This window comes from Elephantulus edwardii, unplaced genomic scaffold, assembly GCF_000299155.1.
Source record: "Elephantulus edwardii isolate Elephantulus edwardi_28Jun2011 unplaced genomic scaffold, EleEdw1.0 scaffold00109, whole genome shotgun sequence".
NCBI classification, from domain to species: domain Eukaryota; kingdom Metazoa; phylum Chordata; class Mammalia; order Macroscelidea; family Macroscelididae; genus Elephantulus; species Elephantulus edwardii.
Window position 1 is genome coordinate 8983099 of NW_006399859.1, and position 17772 is coordinate 9000870.

Consider the following 17772-nt stretch of genomic DNA (forward strand, 5'->3'; position numbering starts at 1 on the left):
GGTTAGAAATTAGTGTGCTTAATAGTTTTTTAAATTGAACTTGGTTTTTAATTTCTTGGCCAATTTTGCAAAACCAGACAGAAGAATCACCCTAATGAAGAAAATCATACTCATAATGAAATGCATAGATTTACTAAACTAAAAAAAAATCATGAGTAATATTAACATTAAATATGTAATTGTTAGAAATATCAATAGTTATAAGAATGTTAGGATTCTAAGTATGCTTTTTATTTTTAAGCACACTAATTTCTAACCCGCAACATTTGTTTTCTCCAATAATTATCATGAAAATAACATTTAGAAAAATGTTATATTTTAATAATACATTATTTCATGATATATATGTAAGTTTGGAAGCAGGAGTGGCATCCACTTCCTAAACACCAAGCCCTCTGCAAACTATTAACTTTGAGAAATGGATAGAAAAATGTATTTTCTTCATAGGGTTGCTATGAGGAGTTGTGCTCAACTCAACAGCAATCGACAACAGCAGCATATATATTAATCTAAATAAAATCTTTTCCTGCCATCATATACTTAACCTCTATTTATGTTGCTTTGGAGGTCATTATGAATGGAACTCAAAGGCCATAGAAGCTGAATAGTTGAATAATGTTTTTTAAACAACAGCATCTGGTTCTTTGGCAGTTATCATGGACCAAGGCAAGACACTCTGGCATCTCTCCAGGATCTCATGTGAATATTACTAAGGGATTTCCAGGTCTGACATGTTATTTTATTGGTGTTTCCTGGCAATCCAGAAATGTATGAGGTCTATATCATCTGACTTTCTTGCTAGCTTCCTGACATCTGCCTCTTGGACCTTTTCACTCTGCTCTAGACACATTGGTCATCTTGCTATTTCTGAGATGGTCCACACAACTCTTACCTCAGCAATTTAACCTGTACTTTGTCTCTGTTTAGGATTGTGCTCCCAGATAATGGCATCACTTACTCTCTCACATCACTGGGGCCCCTACTCAAATGTCTCCTGAACCCTTAAAAATCCTGCTATGTTCACCTATCTGGCCACTTTATATTTGATAACTAACTAGGGTTACATATCTGTACTCTTCTCTTCCTCACTCATTCAAGCCACTACTCATTTCTTTTTTCACAAAATATACAATATTTTGACTTGTAGTGACCCAGGAGACAACATATGAGTTTTGTAGGCTCATAGGGTTTTTGTAGACTGTATGTAGTCTTTCATAGGGAGCTCTGTTGATGTTGTCTACAGGGAGTTACACTGTTAACTCAGAAGTGGGACAAGTTTGGCTGTTACAATCAGTGAGTGGATCAGCAGGAACAGTCTCCTCCCAAGTAATTTACAGCTTCTGAAACCTCGCTAGAGGGTCACTTTGAATCCATTCTGACTTAAAGGCTATAAGTGACTGGGTCGGTGGGTGAGTGAGTGAGTGAGCCTCTATATGGAAAGCATTATGGTAGTGGTGCAGTGGTTTAGCCATGGAATGCTAACTGAAAGGTGCCAACTATGCCACCAAAAAAGATGGGGAATTCTGTTTCATGGAAGATTGCAACCTTGGCAATTGATGTGGCAGTTCTGCATTATTATACAAGGTTGCTGTAGTTGGAATTAACTTGATGGCAGGGGATTTTTTTTGTTTGTTTTCTTTGGTTCTTTTAATCACTGCAAAAGCAGATGTCTGGGTCTTTCTCCTATGGAGCTACTGATGGGTTGAAACTGACAAACTTTTATTATCACCCAAGTGCTAACTTTTGTACCATCAGGGTTCCTTGGCTCATAGTAGCCACTCAAATAATTTTTTTAATGCATACATGAAGGATTGAATTAATTCATCCTTTGGTTACAAAGAAATTAGGTTTTAATTATTAGGAAGCTAGCATATGCTTATTTATTAAAAATGTTATTAAACTCAGCACACTGACTGAAAATATAACTTCTCCTCACTTAACATCGTTGAGTTCCAAAGACAAGGCCATTCTTTAAAACTCAGCATTATGTGATAATGGAGGACAACCATACCAAATTACAAACTGGAGGATTACATCACTGCCAAGCTACATTATTATATAACTTCTAAACCATTAAGGATCATGTCCTCGCCAAGTTGACACATAGCGTTAGCAATCACAGCCAGTGCTGTACTTGTACATCATACCCCACCCCTTAGCTTTTATTAATGCCAGATGTGCATCATTAATTGGAAAAACAGTGAGTAGAATTTTTTTTTTACTGTAAACATAGATGAGAAATATTGGATACAAGATAGTCAGTAAATGAGCTGGTTTCTGTTAGGTGCAGTCAATTCAAGTACAAAGAGCAGCTCATGAACAACAGATCAGAACCTTGCCCATCTTGCACCATCCTCATGGTCTCTGACGTACTTGAACCCGTTGTTATAGGCACTATGTCATTCTATTCATTGAGGGCTTTACTCTCTTTATCTGACCCTCTACATTTTCCAGCATGATGTCTCTTTCCAAGGACAGGCCTCTCTTGACAACAGGCCCAAAGATTGTGAGGTGAAGATGAGCCTTCCACTCAGTGTGCTGGTTGCATTCCTTCCAGGACAGATTGATTTGTTCTTTCGAAACTCCATGATACATTCAGTACTCTTTACTCACAAGCAAAAGTATCAATTCTTCTTCAGTCATTGAATGTCTAACTTTCAGATGTACACAAAGCACATGAAAATACTGTGGCTTGGATCAGGCACACCTTAGTCTTTAAACTGATACGTTTGCTTTTTAAGCACTTCCTAGAGGCCTTTGGCAGCATATTTGCCCAATGCAACATGTCTTTTGGTTCATGACTGCTGCTGTCATGGGTGTTAGTTGTGGATCCATGTAAAATTAAATTGTTGGCAACTTTCATCTTTTTTTCCCCTTATCTACTACGATGTCTCCTCTTTGTCCAACAGTGAGGATTTTTGTTTTCTTTATCTTGAAATATCCATATTGAAGATTCTCATTAATCTTTGATGTTCTTCAGAAAGTGCTTCGACCTAACCTGTGAATCTTTTTATGGAAGATTGAATCAATTCCAAATCCAGTTTCTGGACAAATTGTTGAATTTTTATGTCCTTTTGATAAAAAAAAAAACCAAGCAGGCTGAAGCTGTTAACAATCTCAGTCTCTTCATCATCTATCATGATGCTGTTAGTTGGCCCAGTGATGAGAACTTTTGTCTTCCTGATTTAGAGCTTTAATCCGTATTGAAAGCTGCAGTACTTGACCTTCTGCAGCAAGTGCTTCAGGTCCTTCTCAGTTGTAGCAAGTGAAGTTGTATCATCTGCATAACACAGGTTGTTGCTGAGTCTTCCTCCAATCCAGAGCCCAACCTCCTGGATAATCTGTTCTGCATATCAATTGAAAAGGTATGGAGATAGGATACATCCCTAGCATACACCTGTCCTGATTTTGAACCATGCAGTGTTTCCTTATTCTGTTCTGATGACTGCCTCCTGGTCCGAATATAAGTTTTGCATAAACACAATCAAGTGTTCCGGAATTCCTATTCTTCTCAGAGTTAGCCACCATTTTCTGTGATCCACACAGTCAAATGCTTGGCATAGTCAATAAAACACATTGTTATTCTCTGCTTTCAGCCAAGATCTATCTAGCAATAGCTATACTATCCCTAGGACCACAGCCTCTTCTAAAACTCTCTTGGTACCAGCAACCAGGAATTCGAAAGATGAATTGCATTGGGAAAGTCTGCTGTCAGGGACCTCTCTAGAATATTGAAGAGCAACAATGTCAGTCTGGAGACTAAGGTGCACCTGATCCAGACCATGGTCTTCACAATTACTTGCTATGCATCAGAAAGCTGGATGATGACTTGGGATGATAGAAGGAAAATTGATGCCTTTGAGCTTTGGTACTGGAGAAGAGTATTGAATATACTTGGACCTCTAGGAGAACAAACAGGTGCATCGTATAAAGAATGAAACCAGGCTTCTCCTTGGAGGCAAGGATTCTGAAGCTTCATCTGACACATCTTGGTCATGTTGCAAGGAGGGACCAGTCCTTGGAGAGGGACATCATGCTTGTGAGGGTGGAGGAACAAAGCAAGAGAGGAAGACCATCAATGAGATGAATTGACTCAGTGACTGGGGTAATGAATTTAGGTGTGTCAGAGACAATAAGGTTGGCATAGAATAGAGCAGGGTTCAGAGCTGTTGTACATAGAGTCATTATGAGTCACAAGCAACTCGAAGACAAATAACAACAAAAACAACTTTGGTAAAAATGCACTTTAAAGATTCCCAAATGAGAAAGTTTTGTAACTGAAGAGTGCAGGTTGTTGATGAGTCTCCTTCCAGCCCTGGTGCCACATTCTTCCTCATAGAGCCCAGTCTCCCGGATGGTCTGTTCTGCATATGTACCTATTTAAACACAAAGGTTTATTGATTTTTTTATAAAAACAAATTATAAGCAATGCAAAACACCACCATTTGTATAGCCAGTCCCCAGCCATACTATCTTTTTCCCATGGAACCGCTGGTGGATGAAAACTGCCAGCCTTTTGTTTAGCAGCCTAGTATGCCACACACTGTGACATTGGAGCACCGCAGGAAAGGATAAACCCAAGCACTAAGGCTCTATAGTGTACATCTCTCCTAGAGACTTTTATATCTGAATCTTTTAACACAAAGCTTGCACATAGAACATGTAGTTGTTGTTGTGTGCCATAGGGTTGAAAGCAACTCATAGCTAACCCTCCTCAGGTTTTCAGAGACAGTTAATCACGTGGGAGGAGATTACCCATCCTTCTCCTGTGTAGCAGCTGGTGGGATTTGAACCACGTGCTTTCGGGATTGCAATGCAGCTTCTTGACACTAGGCTCCCATAGGTCCAATTAATTAATTAACTCAATTAATTTTAACTTAGGAAATAAACTACCTGTGAAATGTTTTATTATCAAAATCAAATCTCAGATTTTCCCCATCTCAAAAGCATGATAAAGACCAAAACAAACTCTTTACTCTTAAGTTGATTCTGATTTATGGGGACTAGAAGGATTACAAACTTGAATTGATGCAACTGGCTTCTCTTGGTTAAAATTATTAAGGAAACAGATTGTCAGATCTTCCTATTATGGTTCCACTGAGTAGGTTTGAACCATCAACCTTAGGGTTAATAGTTGAGTATAAACAACTTATGCCAACTGGTGAGAAAAGTATGATACTTGTATCTGAAGCCATTTATTTTATTAGAGTGAAAATTAACATTTATATTTCTCATAGTGTTTTCTTATCTTTTCACTGTATTTCATCTTCTGATTTTTTTACTTCAAGATTCATCTTTCTAAATCTGATCACTGTCTTACTGTCCAGTATACCCAGATCTATAAGAACCAAAATTTGGCCTTGAGTTTATCCGACTTGAATGTAAAAACTATCTCAGGAACAGGTTTGAGGACTTGAACACTGATGAACAAAGGCCAGATCAGCTGTGGGAGGATATAAACAATATCATGTAGGAAAAAAGTATAAAATCATTACAAAGACAAAGGAGTAAGAAAGGACCGGGAATAATGTCTGAAGAGACTGCGAATATTGCATTAGGTCCCTGAGAAGCCAAAGCAAAGGGAGGAAATCAAGACGTTAAGAAGCTGAACAGAAGATTCCAAAGGGCAGCTCTAGAAGACAAAGCTAAGTATTATAATGAAAATATACAAGGGGCTGGAGTTGGAAAATTAAAGGGAAGAACTTGTTCATCATTTCTTAAGGTGAAGGAACCGAAGAACAAATTCAAGCCTCAAGTTGCAATACATAAGGATACTATGGGCAATTTACTGAATGATCCAGGGAATAGCAAAAGAAGGTGGAAGGGGTACCCAGTGTCCCTGCACCAAAAATAATTGATGGGTACAGAAGAATTTAATGAAACATCTGATCAAGAGGCAGTGGTGATGAAAGAGGAAGTTCAAGATGCTCTGAAAGAAATGGCTAAAAAACGAGGCTTCAGTAATTGATGGAATACTAACTGACATCTTTCAGCAAACTGGTGCTGCCCTAGCACATCTGTCAAGAAACCTGGAGGAAAGCTACCTGGCCAGCTAACTGGAGGAGATGCAAATTTATTCCCAATACAAAAAAAAAAAAGGTGATCTAATAACAGAGTATGAAAATTATCGAACAATATCACTAATACCACACACGAGCAAAATCTTGCTGAAGATTACCCAAAAACGACTGGAAAGGGACATCAAGAGAGAATTGACAGAGTGCAAGTTGGGTTTAGAAGAGGCTATGGCACTACGAATGTCATAGCCAATCTCAGATGGATCTTAGCTGAAAACAGAGTACCAGAGGAATGTCTGTCTTTGTTTCATTGACTATGCAAAGACATTTGAATGTGTGGATCACAACAAATTGTAGCTAACCTTGAGAAGAATTGGAATTTCAGAATACCTGATAGTGCTCATGTGAAACCTATACTTGAAACAAGAAACATCACAACAGAGCAAGGGAACACTGCATGGTCTGTCTCCATACCATTTCAATCTATATGCAAACCAGATTATTTTAGGGGCAACACTTTAAGAGGAGGAATGTGGCATCAGGATTGGAGGAAGACTCATCAACACCCTGCACTATGCAGTGAGCACAACCTTGCTTGACAAAACTGAGGAGGATCACAAGTGTTTGCTATAAAAGGTTAAGGGCTGCAATCTCCAATATGGATTGAAGCTCAACAAGAAAACAAAATTCTTACCACTGGGTGAATTGGAAGTATGGTGATAGATGGAGATGAGATTGAAATTGTTGACAGTTTCACCTTGCTTGGTTCCACAATGAATACTCTTGGCACCAGCAGTAAGAAAACCAAAATATTAATTGCATTGAGTAAATCTGCTGTCAGGTACTCTCCAGAGTGCTGAAGAGCATTGATGTCAGTCTAGAGACTAAGGTGTGCTGCCTAATCCAGGCCATGGTCTTTGCAGCTATTTGTTGCATGTCAGAGAGGTGGACAATGACTGAGGATGATAGAAGGATAATTCATGCCTTTGAGTTGTGGTGCTGGAGAAGAGTATTTATATTCTATGGACTGCCAAGAGATCAAACAGGTATGTCCTGGGAAAGGTTAAACTAAGTTGCTCCTTGGAGGCAAGGATTTTGAAGCGGCATCTGACATTGGACATGTTGCCAGGAGGGATCAGTCCTCAGAGAAGTACAATATGCTTGGAATAGTAGAAGGACAGCTCAAGAGAAGACCCTGGATGAGATGGATTGACACAGCAAATGGGGCTATGACAGCAGGAGTGTGAGAAATAATGAGATTGGCTCAGGATAGGACAGAGTTCAAAGCTATTGTACGCAGGGTATCTATGAGTTGCAGGCAACTCAGTGGCACATAACAACAACATACATTTTATGAAGTTTTGCTTTACCACTATTCCCAAGAACCCACAAAAACCGAGTAATTTTAGAGTTTATAGGGTGTACTCTCTCAGATACAATGTTCTGAGAAGAAATAGAAAATTATTATAAAAAATGTATATGTTCTTTATTGTCAATTTGGAACCAACCCGTGGGTGGCCTTCCAGTGGATTTTAGGAGGCTATAAATCATTCAGGAGGAGATTTCCCATATTTTCTTCTGTGGAGCTACTGAGAATCCAATCAACAGAGATAATCAGTACAATTCCCTATCCACTATACTAGCAGTGCTCCCATTAGAGGCAACAATTAGTACTACTCTATTTCTCAAAAGCAACAATCTTATTCAATCAAGATGAAGGATTACTGTATTTATCCAGCATTTTAAAAAAATGTATTGTTTTTCAAAGATTTTCCCCTAAGTTGAATTTCCTTGAAGAAATCAAGATTGAATAAAATTTACTTTCTTTGATCTTTTGCATTTTTGAGCTAAAATCCAAGCATAAATGATATTTAAGGACTCTGGATTCCAAGATTTTGAAACAATTCACTAGTTGGTCATGATACTAGCCACTACATAGGTAACCTTTCCTCAACTCCCGTTACTCTTCCATTCAACATAAACTTTTCTCCACTGATTTAATCCAAACAAATAGTTTGTTTCATTGGTTTTGGGACTTTTTTTTTTATTTCACCTACCCTCCTCTCCTTTAAAGAAGTCTGACTGATTTTAAAGAAGGATACAAAGAATAAACAAGAAGAAAAAAAAGATTGCCCTTTTCTTGATCTGAGTTCGAGCAGCTTGACTGATTTTTACTTTTTAGTTTTTCTTGCCACTGAGTCATTGCACATACAAAATTATGAAACTTTAATTTCTTTAGAGACTTGTTATAGTAGAAAAATTGTTCCAAAGAAAGCAACAATCATGACATAAGCACATCTGGCTCTTGCAAATTATTCTTTATTAAGCTTTCATTTAATTACATGTGCTGAAAGGTCTGTTTTTGATTACTGTAATTTTTTTTTATTTGTCCATCTGAATGATAGTAATGCTGGAAATTACATAAAACCACCTGTTTTTTCTCTCTTAGTAATATAACTAAGTTTGAGCTGCTTTCTCTGTGACCAATGAACTAGGAAGCTTTCTATTTATTGTGATAGAAATTTGACTGTCAGCATAATAACTTAATGTTGATAATAAGAAAATAAAATAATTGAAGGAGATTTCAAGCATGAAAAATAATGTTAAGATTGGAGTATTTGACTTCTTGTTAACCATAGCAGATTAGCACATTTGTTTTCAATTTCACTCAAAACTTAATAAATTGACACTTAAGAATCATAGATGCAAACCTTCAAGCACAAATAGAGAAGATAGAGGTTTTTTGGAAGATGAGAAATGAATAGATATGTAACTATCTAAGCAAAACAAAGAAAATTAATCCGTCAGCTTTCAGAGGGTAGAGCCAAAAAGTAATCAAGCTCAATTTGGAGCAAAAACAAATGCTTAGCAACTGAAAGCATTATCTATCATTAAAGACAGGTATAAAAGGTGGTGCTATTAGATTTGTTGTAAATAAGTATAAAGAACTATTAGTGCTGCAGATTCTGTTCAAGCATCCTACTTCCAGGTTAGCAACCATCTCTACTGTCCATTCCACTGCCAAGTACATAACAGAAAAGTGGAAGTTTATTCAGACCAGATTCTTAAAAAAAATTTTAAAAAAAAAATCTGATCTGGAGAACAATGTATTCAAATTTTGTAAATAAACTAGTATAATAAAAAAAATGAACTTTTGATGAAGTCTTGGTCTTTGGAACGTCAGGCATAACTGAGAGTGAATGATGGCACCATTTTGAACACAGTGTCTACATGGTAAACTATGTCACAGATGTTTTATAGTGATTAACTCACTAAATAATGGCATAACCACGAAGTTCAATGAAATAAGAGACTTGAAAGTAGCAATGTGAGATAATGATACCAACCTAAAGGAAATAGCCCTATAGACATGTACAGTCTCCCAGTGAAATAGCTGACTCTACACCATTGCCTCATATTGGCACATGGCAGGCAAGAGTCTACTTCTATAGTCAGACTTTCCAGTCAGTTTTTTAAAGTGTCACTATTATATATGAATAAACAATTAAAGAACAGCAGATACCTACAAATGCCTCTAATATTAAGGTGTTCAGAGAACTTGAAGGAAAAGAGGAACAACAATGCATAGAGCAAATATATAAGAGCACAAAATAAAAAATGCCCAGACCCATAACCATTATCAAGTAGAAAACAGAGCAGGATGCTATGAAAGTAAGTAATGAGAAAGTAAGAATATTCCCTTAAAATTATAATAACAAGAGTTAAAAAGCTGTGGAAATAAAATGTAAAAGTCATTGTTAAAGAGAAACTAGGGGATCAGCTCTTCAATATGAAGGAAGCCCTTTGTCACTTTCTTAGGGTTGAGATGCAAGTGGGTACTCCCAAGTGCTAGGCAAAGCAAACTTGATCCCACACCCCCTTCCACACTCTCTCTTGAGGATTGTGCTGTAGAGTTGAGGATTGTGTTGCATAGATAGAAGATCCTGAAATGAGTAATTACCTTTGAATCCCAGGGATCTTGGGAGCAGCACTCTTAAGAAACAGAAAGACTGACTTCTCCAGGGATGTTTGGCCACTACAGCCATATCTTATTTTATTGTACTTTGCTTTACTGGTTTGGAAATAGTGCCAAGAGTTTTAGTTTGTTTTATTTTCCAAATCGGAAGGTTTTGGCCAACCTTGCATTAAAGAAGTCAATCAGTGTCATTTTCCAACAGCATGTGCTCACTTTGTGTTTCCGTCACATTTAGGTAATTCTCACAATATTTTAAACTTTTTAATAAATGCTATTTCACACTTAATAGACTACAGAATAATGTAAATATAACTTTTATATGCACTGGGAAGCCAAAATGGTCATGTGACTCACTTTATTGTGGTGATCTGGAGCCGAACCTGTAATATCTCCGTGGTATGCCTGTACTAAATAGAAAATATATGGTTCTTCCAGGAGTCCATAGAAAATTTTAAGGTAACTTTTTAGGCCATGAATATTAAAATTGCATAAATAGTAAGATGGAAAAATTAAGATTTTTTTTATAAAGACATTACAGGCACCAACAGGAATGTTTAAAGATCAATTTATTCAAATTACTTTTTATTCAGATTTATAAAGCTGAGTTCCAGACAGTATGATCAGTCCTTTGTTTAGTATCATAAGGTATTTTATAGAAGAACCAAGAACAGGACCATGGTTCTGATACTATTTCTTGTTCTTTCATTATGTTATGTTGTCTCTTATTTTCCTCTTTGAAAAATAACAATAGAGGATAAATCACAAGACTGTCAGAAAAAATAATTAACAATATAGTAAGTTTTACTGAAACTCCGTTTTGGCTGCATTTAAAGAGATCACTGTTTGTCTTCCCTGTTTTGCAGCAGCTCTATGCCGCTCAGCTGGCCAGCATGCAGGTGTCACCTGGAGCAAAGATGCCATCAACTCCGCAGCCACCAAACACAGCAGGGGCAGTCTCACCTACTGGGATAAAAAATGAAAAGAGAGGGACCAGCCCTGTAACTCAAGTTAAGGTACTTGCTTTGCAGGATTGTGGAAGCAGTTTAGAAAATAGCATCACAAGAAATGCAGTGTGAACCAGTCTGTGTTGGGAATAAACAGCAGGAAACGTAGCAACATAAAGGAACCCCAAAATGCTCCTCTTTATGGTAAATTTCATGATTGAGCATTGAGAAACAGGTGTTTCCCTTTTGATAACAATAGTGCCATATTGTGAGATCTTTACCTAAACCCACAAACTAATGTCTCAAGAGTTTTTCCCTTTGGATTCTGGCTTTTATTTTTTAAATGCTCATTGGCATGAATGGTTCTCGCTTTATTGCCAGTCTTTGTCATAGTCTTGTGACACTTCTCTCCATGTTCTTTAAACAGGTGGGGAGCCAACTTATACTACCAGAGGTGGAGATTTTAAATCTCAAAAGCATAGATTTTGAAAAAGGGGATAAGGATGAGTCTAATGCTAGACTTAAAGTTAAACATAAAGTTAGACATAAAGTTGATTGATGCAAACCTGTACTTAATATTTATAAATGTGGGCTCAGTAAGTAACATCATTACCTAGTTATGCTTTTGATGACATACAATTATGATAGGATAAACAGGCTCTCCCAAATTAAGGGAGAACACTAATAAATGCTTTTCTTCACGTATTTCTCAGTTTCTTGAAACTAGGCAACTAGGAGGCACTTTGCGACAGAGGGAAATAGATGTGGTATTCCGACGTCGTGCTGCAGCTGGTGCCTCTAGGTGGTACCAATTGGTTTTATGGTTTTCTTTGTTTTCTATGTTGAATTACTAAATGAAAACAGTTTTAAAAAACCCAAACACAAGTTTTTAAAAAATAAATTATTTAATTGAAAAGTGTGCTAAACATAGACTTTAAAACTGTTAACTCGGTGAAAATACTGCATGTGGAGAATTTTTGCAGTTATTAGATCTTTCATCTATGAAACACCAAGACTAACAAAAAGTCAGCTTTGGCTACTACAACACTAATTGGATTGCTTTATTTCCTAAAATTTGCAGATTGCAATTTTTAGATAAACTCTTAAAAATACAGATTCCAAATACAGAAGATCAAAAAAGAGAACATCATTAAGAGAGAAAGTTCTGCTTCTGCCCTTACTCAAATAATTAATGGCATTCGTTCTTTTATTGGTGTTGTTGTGTTTTGAGGCATCAAAACGCATTCACAGCAGAGTCAGGTAATCACATAGGAAGAGAGTTCCCATCTTTCTGTCCTCGAGCTGCTGACGGATTCGAACAAACTGCGGGTCCTTTAGTTGGCAGCACATCTCTTTACCACTAAGCCCCCAAAGTGCTTCAAATAAATAGATAAAAATTTCTATTTTTTGTTAGAAATATTGAGATATGACATGTTTTTATTTCCTGAGACAGCATTACATATGACAACAACCTGTATAATTGATAGCCCAAACGATGTATTTTTGAAAAAGGATCAAAACATTACAACTCAAACCAAAACATTTTGTTTAACCATAGTTGTTAGAGTATGGATGGATCAACATCAGTAACTTGGGCTAGGGTGTATTAAATATTTTAATGTAAAAGTGTCATTTTATGAGTGAGTTGGCCAAATGGAACTGTACCAAACCAAGTCTTTACTGGATGAGTAAAATGTTCCCTGGTTAAATTCAAGTTTATATCTGCTTTTACCATTCCAGCTTTGTGGGCCAACTGAATTTTATTACTCACTGACCACATGCAAATTCTTAGGGAATGCTATATATAGTCTGAGTTCACTTTATTTTTATGTTAATAACAAAGGAAACATTCTTTATACTTACTAGACCATTTATGAGTGTATGGATACAATAGATATAGTTCAAGATACAACAAACATTTGTATAAAAATGGACTGTATCTCCTGTCTGTAACTGATGAAGCTTTGAGAGCAATCTCTTAATTTGCTATTTGGAAGAATTATGATAACCAAAATATCTCATGTTTCTCTCTATATGTATTGCTTTACCTCTGTACATAGTAAGACCACACATTTTAAATTTAAACATGAAATACTTGGCAGAAAGTAACAAAAGTAAGCTTTGTTGGTCTTATATATCTTCATTTCCCTGGAATTTTTACTTTAAATGTAATATTTAGAAGTCAGATGTGCCTGTTGAAATCCAAGTTGTACCTCTCTTTCTAGCTATACCATCTTGGGCAATGTTTCTAATTCTTTCAGCCTTGGTCTTCACCTCTGTAAAACGACAGTTAATATTACTATGAACTTCAAGTTGCAAAATATACCCATAGCATGTGATGAGTTTTTATAAATGTTAATAATGATGATGATAATGATAATAAAAGAGATGATGGTAGTAGTAGTAGTAGTAGTTATTCTGATTGAAACATAGAATTGTCTACTAACAACTACATGAGCTCCGGTTGTGTAATCTATAGGGAATTGCGCTGCTAATTGAAAGGTGGCGCCTTTCTGATAGTTCAAATCCACCAACAGTTCCATGGAAGAAAGATGGCCAAACCATTATGCAGTTTACAAGAGAAGATTGCGAGAGGGTCAACTAGGAATCATTTCCAACTCTATTGCAGTGAGTTTTGAGTGATATGAACTACTAGCAATGATCTGCGTTCACTTTCAACCCTAATAGAGAAAAGGAGATAAAATTTGTCCTTCATACTTCAGCAACTAAAACTCAGGACAAAATATTTAAGAAGATGGTTTTAGCATACTTGATAACAGGACAGTAAACCTGAGAGAAGGAAAACAAATGAAAAGTGTATTGCACTTTTTCTGGCTTACTGCATGTTGAGACTTTACTGGCATATGTCCGTGTAGAACTTCAGCAGCAATCTGAGTTTTGGAGTGACTGACTAGAAGAAACTGTTCAAAATTTAGAGATGCTGAAGGAATATCATTTATGAGGCAGCTTATCAGAGAAGAGAGTGCTGCACAGAGAGAGAGAGACTCCTGAAGATGTAGACAATTCCCTTGCGTCTTTAGCTGAATATTGATCCACACCTGCATGTGAGGAAACTAGCTGAGAGCAGAGAACAAGCAGTTGGATTTAGCATGCAAAACAACTGCAGAATTTACAAGGAACTGGAAATAGTTTTTGTTTCTATCAACCAGAATAGAAAGATGTTCCAACATTTGGATATCAAAGAGTTTCCAGAAAGGTATTAACTCCGCACCAAAACCCATTGCCATTGAATTGACTGCATCTCATAGCAAACCTGATGGACAAACATGAGCTGCTTCATAGGATCTCTAAGGTTGTCAGTCTTTACCAAAGGAGATTGCCCATCTTTGCATTGTGGATGGATTCTCTTGGTGGAGTCAAACCACGGACCCTTTGGTGAACAGCTGAATGAATACCTTTAACCACAACACCAACAGAGCTATGTTATCTCCAGCAACTCAAAACTCATTGCTGTTGAGTTGGAACCGTCTCATAGCTGACCCCCCAGTGAGTTTCTGATGCTCTAAAAGGCATGGAAGATTGTCCACCTTTCTCCTGTGAAGCAGCTAACAGATTTGAAACAGCAGAGAGGTGTGGCCTTTGAGTTAATAGTGCAGCTCATTGTGGTCTAGACGACCATAGTTAAAAGAAATTCGTCTTAGAGTCATGGTTATTCTGGAGCTACATATCAAAGCTTAAAAGGAAGCCTGTTGGTTTTATTTTTGTGAGCCATCACAGAGTGGACTCCTGAGTCATAGTGACCCTGTACATTACTAAGTAAAATTACCCCATGAAATGTGCTTCATAGATATTAAAATCTGGTCAATACTGTGGGCCAATAAATGGCCTAATGCACATGGAGACCTCACAAAGAGGAAGAAGGAATAAAACAAATGTGTTGGGAGAAGTGATCACCCCAAAATTTCCAAATTTGACTGTAAACTCAGATATCTTATCAATGAACCCAAAATAAATTTAAAAACACTAAGTAAGGACCTGACATATAAATTACTATTACTTATATATGAATAAAGGGACTAACTAGTTTCAGTATCTTGAATTTAGCATAATATGACTATTTCTGGGAAACTTCTCCTATGTCTAGATACAGATAATAATACGTTAAAGCAGGTTATTGTTGTTGTGTGCCATTGAGTGAGAGCCAACCCATAGCTGATCCTCTTTGGGTTTTCAGAGGCAGTTAGTCAAATGGAAGGAAATTGTCCATCCTTCTCACCTTTGCAACACATCGAAGTATGTTGTGTTGTTGTTGTTATTAAGTGCCATCGAGTCACTTGTGATTCATAGAGACCCTATGTACAACAACCCTAAACCCTGCTCTGTCTCTTGCCAACCTTATTATCTCTGACACATCTATCCCCAATACCCCAGTGACAGAATCAATCCATCTTATCAAGGGTCTTCCACTCCTGCACTGTCCCTCCACCCTCTCAAGCATGACATCCCTCTCCAAGGACTGATCCCGCCTTGCAAAATGCACAAAGTATGTCAAGCGAAGCTTCAGATTCTTGCCTCTAAGGAGCAGCCTGACTCCTCCCTCTCCAGAACAAACCTGTTTGTTCTCCTAGCAGTTCATGGTATATTCAACACTCTTTTCAGCACCACAGCTCAAAGGCATCAATTCTCTTTCTATCGTCCCTAGTTATTGTCCAGCTCTCTGATGCATAGCAAGTAATGGCAAAGATTATGGCCTAAATCAGGTACACCGTGGTCTCCAGACTGTGTGCTAAATGCCCTAATTTTTTTATCAAGACTAAACACTACTACAAATAATATCTCAGCAATGATTGAAAGCACCCCATTGGCACAGTGATTAAAGCATCGGGCTGCTAACTGAAAGGTTGGTTGTTCAAATCAACTGATACTTCACAAGAGAAAGTTGCAGCTATCTGTGTCTATAAAGTTGTGTGTTGGAATCAACTTGCCAGCAACAGATTTGGTTGGGTTAGGGTATGATTACATTATCAAACAAATTACTTCAGCTTACTGACAGTTGAATAGAAAAGGAATCTTGAATTTGGAACCTATTAGTCTCAAATTCTAATTCTGCCTCTCTATGTACTTTGGAAGGTGATTTTATCACTCTGTGTCCCCTACTTTCTCATGTGTTAATTTAAAATACTACTGTCAACCTCACATTTATTGTTGTCTAAATGAGCTGGTGTATGTTAAAAGGCTGAGTCCAGTGCTTGCTATTTATTGACCCCTCTCTGCACTTTATTTTTATCTTCTCATTTTACTTTTACTTATATTGTCTACTAACCAAATATTATATTCAGATTTCCATTTTTGTTTCCCAGTAGTAAATGGTTCTTAGTATCAGAAAATATTTTCGAGATCATGGAGTATCAGGCTTTCATTTTGCAGGTGAATGACTTGAGTCTCAGCAGGATCTGATGTTTACAAGTGGGAGAATATTCTTTTTCTAAGTTCTTCTGTGTGTTCTGAACAATGACATTGAAAACAAGTTGTCTGCAAGTTCTCAGAAACAAAATGGATTTAACATTTGCTGACAATTTTATTTCAGAGCACAGTAATGCTGATCTTAAAACTGAACATTTAAATGAATATTCTTATATTAAAACTGAATTTCTAGAATGATAGAAGTGTTGTTAGGAGTGTTTCATAGTAGGAAAAATAAGATAAAATAATGGGTAGGAGGTGAGCTTTCAAACTCCTGTCTAAACTAGAGTTACAAGCCAGATATTTGAATACTGTACTCAGTGAAGTCCAATACACTGTCTTAAAATAGACATCTCATAACTACATGTAGCAAAGATGAAGAGACATCATTTTAAATATGAAAAATAAATTGCATATAGTATAGTATGTAAAATGTAATTATAATGTGTGTTTTCCCTTTGCAAAAATTAATTTTAAACATGAATAAGGACCAGAATACAGACCATGCTGAATGCCCACACCCATAAAGCCACATAGAAGCTGTGCTGTGGTATGTGGCTTCCTGGGCAGGGGCCCAGGAGATCAGAAGAAGGCTTTCCATGTTTCCATTTTTAAAGTACTTACAATTGTTTGATTTAAAATATATATTAAAAAATTAGCTGCAAATCCTATTTATAGTTGCAGGAACTTTTTCTGAGAGAATAACACAAAAGCACTACAGAGCTGCTGAAATTTTAAATAATTCTTTGTAAATGCCCTAGGTTAATTTAGATCCCTGAAAACACATTAGGAAATTAAGCTGTAATGTGAGCTAATTCAGATTTTAATTTGGCAAAAAGAATGATCCAACTACACAGTTAATGTAAATATAAGCATAACACAGGGAAATTAATGAGGTTTCCTTCCGATGAATCTTCAAGGAGGTAGATAATTAGCTTCTTTTGTTATTATTGTAGGAGAAGGTGGCATTGTCTCTGAGGTGTAAAATAACTGTGGCTTACTAAGTGATAATGTGCTTCATTTGTCTTCCTTCTTTTAATAATTATTTATGTTAAACTCTTGCAGGATGAAGCAGCAGCACAGCCACTGAATCTCTCATCCAGACCCAAGACAGCTGAGCCTGTTAAATCCCCAACATCGCCCACCCAGAGCCTCTTCCCAGCCAGCAAAACCAGCCCAGTAAACCTGCCAAACAAAAGCAGCATCCCTAGCCCCATTGGAGGAAGCTTGGGAAGAGGATCCTCTTTAGGTAAATGGAAAGGTCAACACCAGGAAGAGACTTATGAATTAGGTAAAAGAAAGCAAACCTGTTTAGTGATGATTAATCTTTGTTTCTAAAGTATTGCTGAATAAAAGATAGAGGTCTTTTTTATTTTTTATTTTTTTTTTTAATTAAACCTACCCCAGTTTC

At 36.9% G+C, this 17772-nt stretch overlaps 1 protein-coding gene across 3 annotated transcripts in view; it reads left to right on the forward strand.

Annotated features, from left to right (window-relative positions):
* SOX6 (SRY (sex determining region Y)-box 6) overlaps positions 1–17772 on the forward strand; it is a 704108-nt gene that overhangs the window by 588515 nt on the left and 97821 nt on the right. For 2 of the 3 annotated variants that reach the window (XM_006892046.1, XM_006892045.1), the window contains 2 exons: positions 10857–11006; positions 17427–17610. In XM_006892046.1, coding sequence (XP_006892108.1) covers positions 10857–11006; positions 17427–17610 — 334 coding nt within the window. Of the gene's footprint in view, positions 1–10856; positions 11007–17426; positions 17653–17772 lie in introns of all 3 variants that reach the window. The other variant, XM_006892047.1, reaches the window with a different exon arrangement.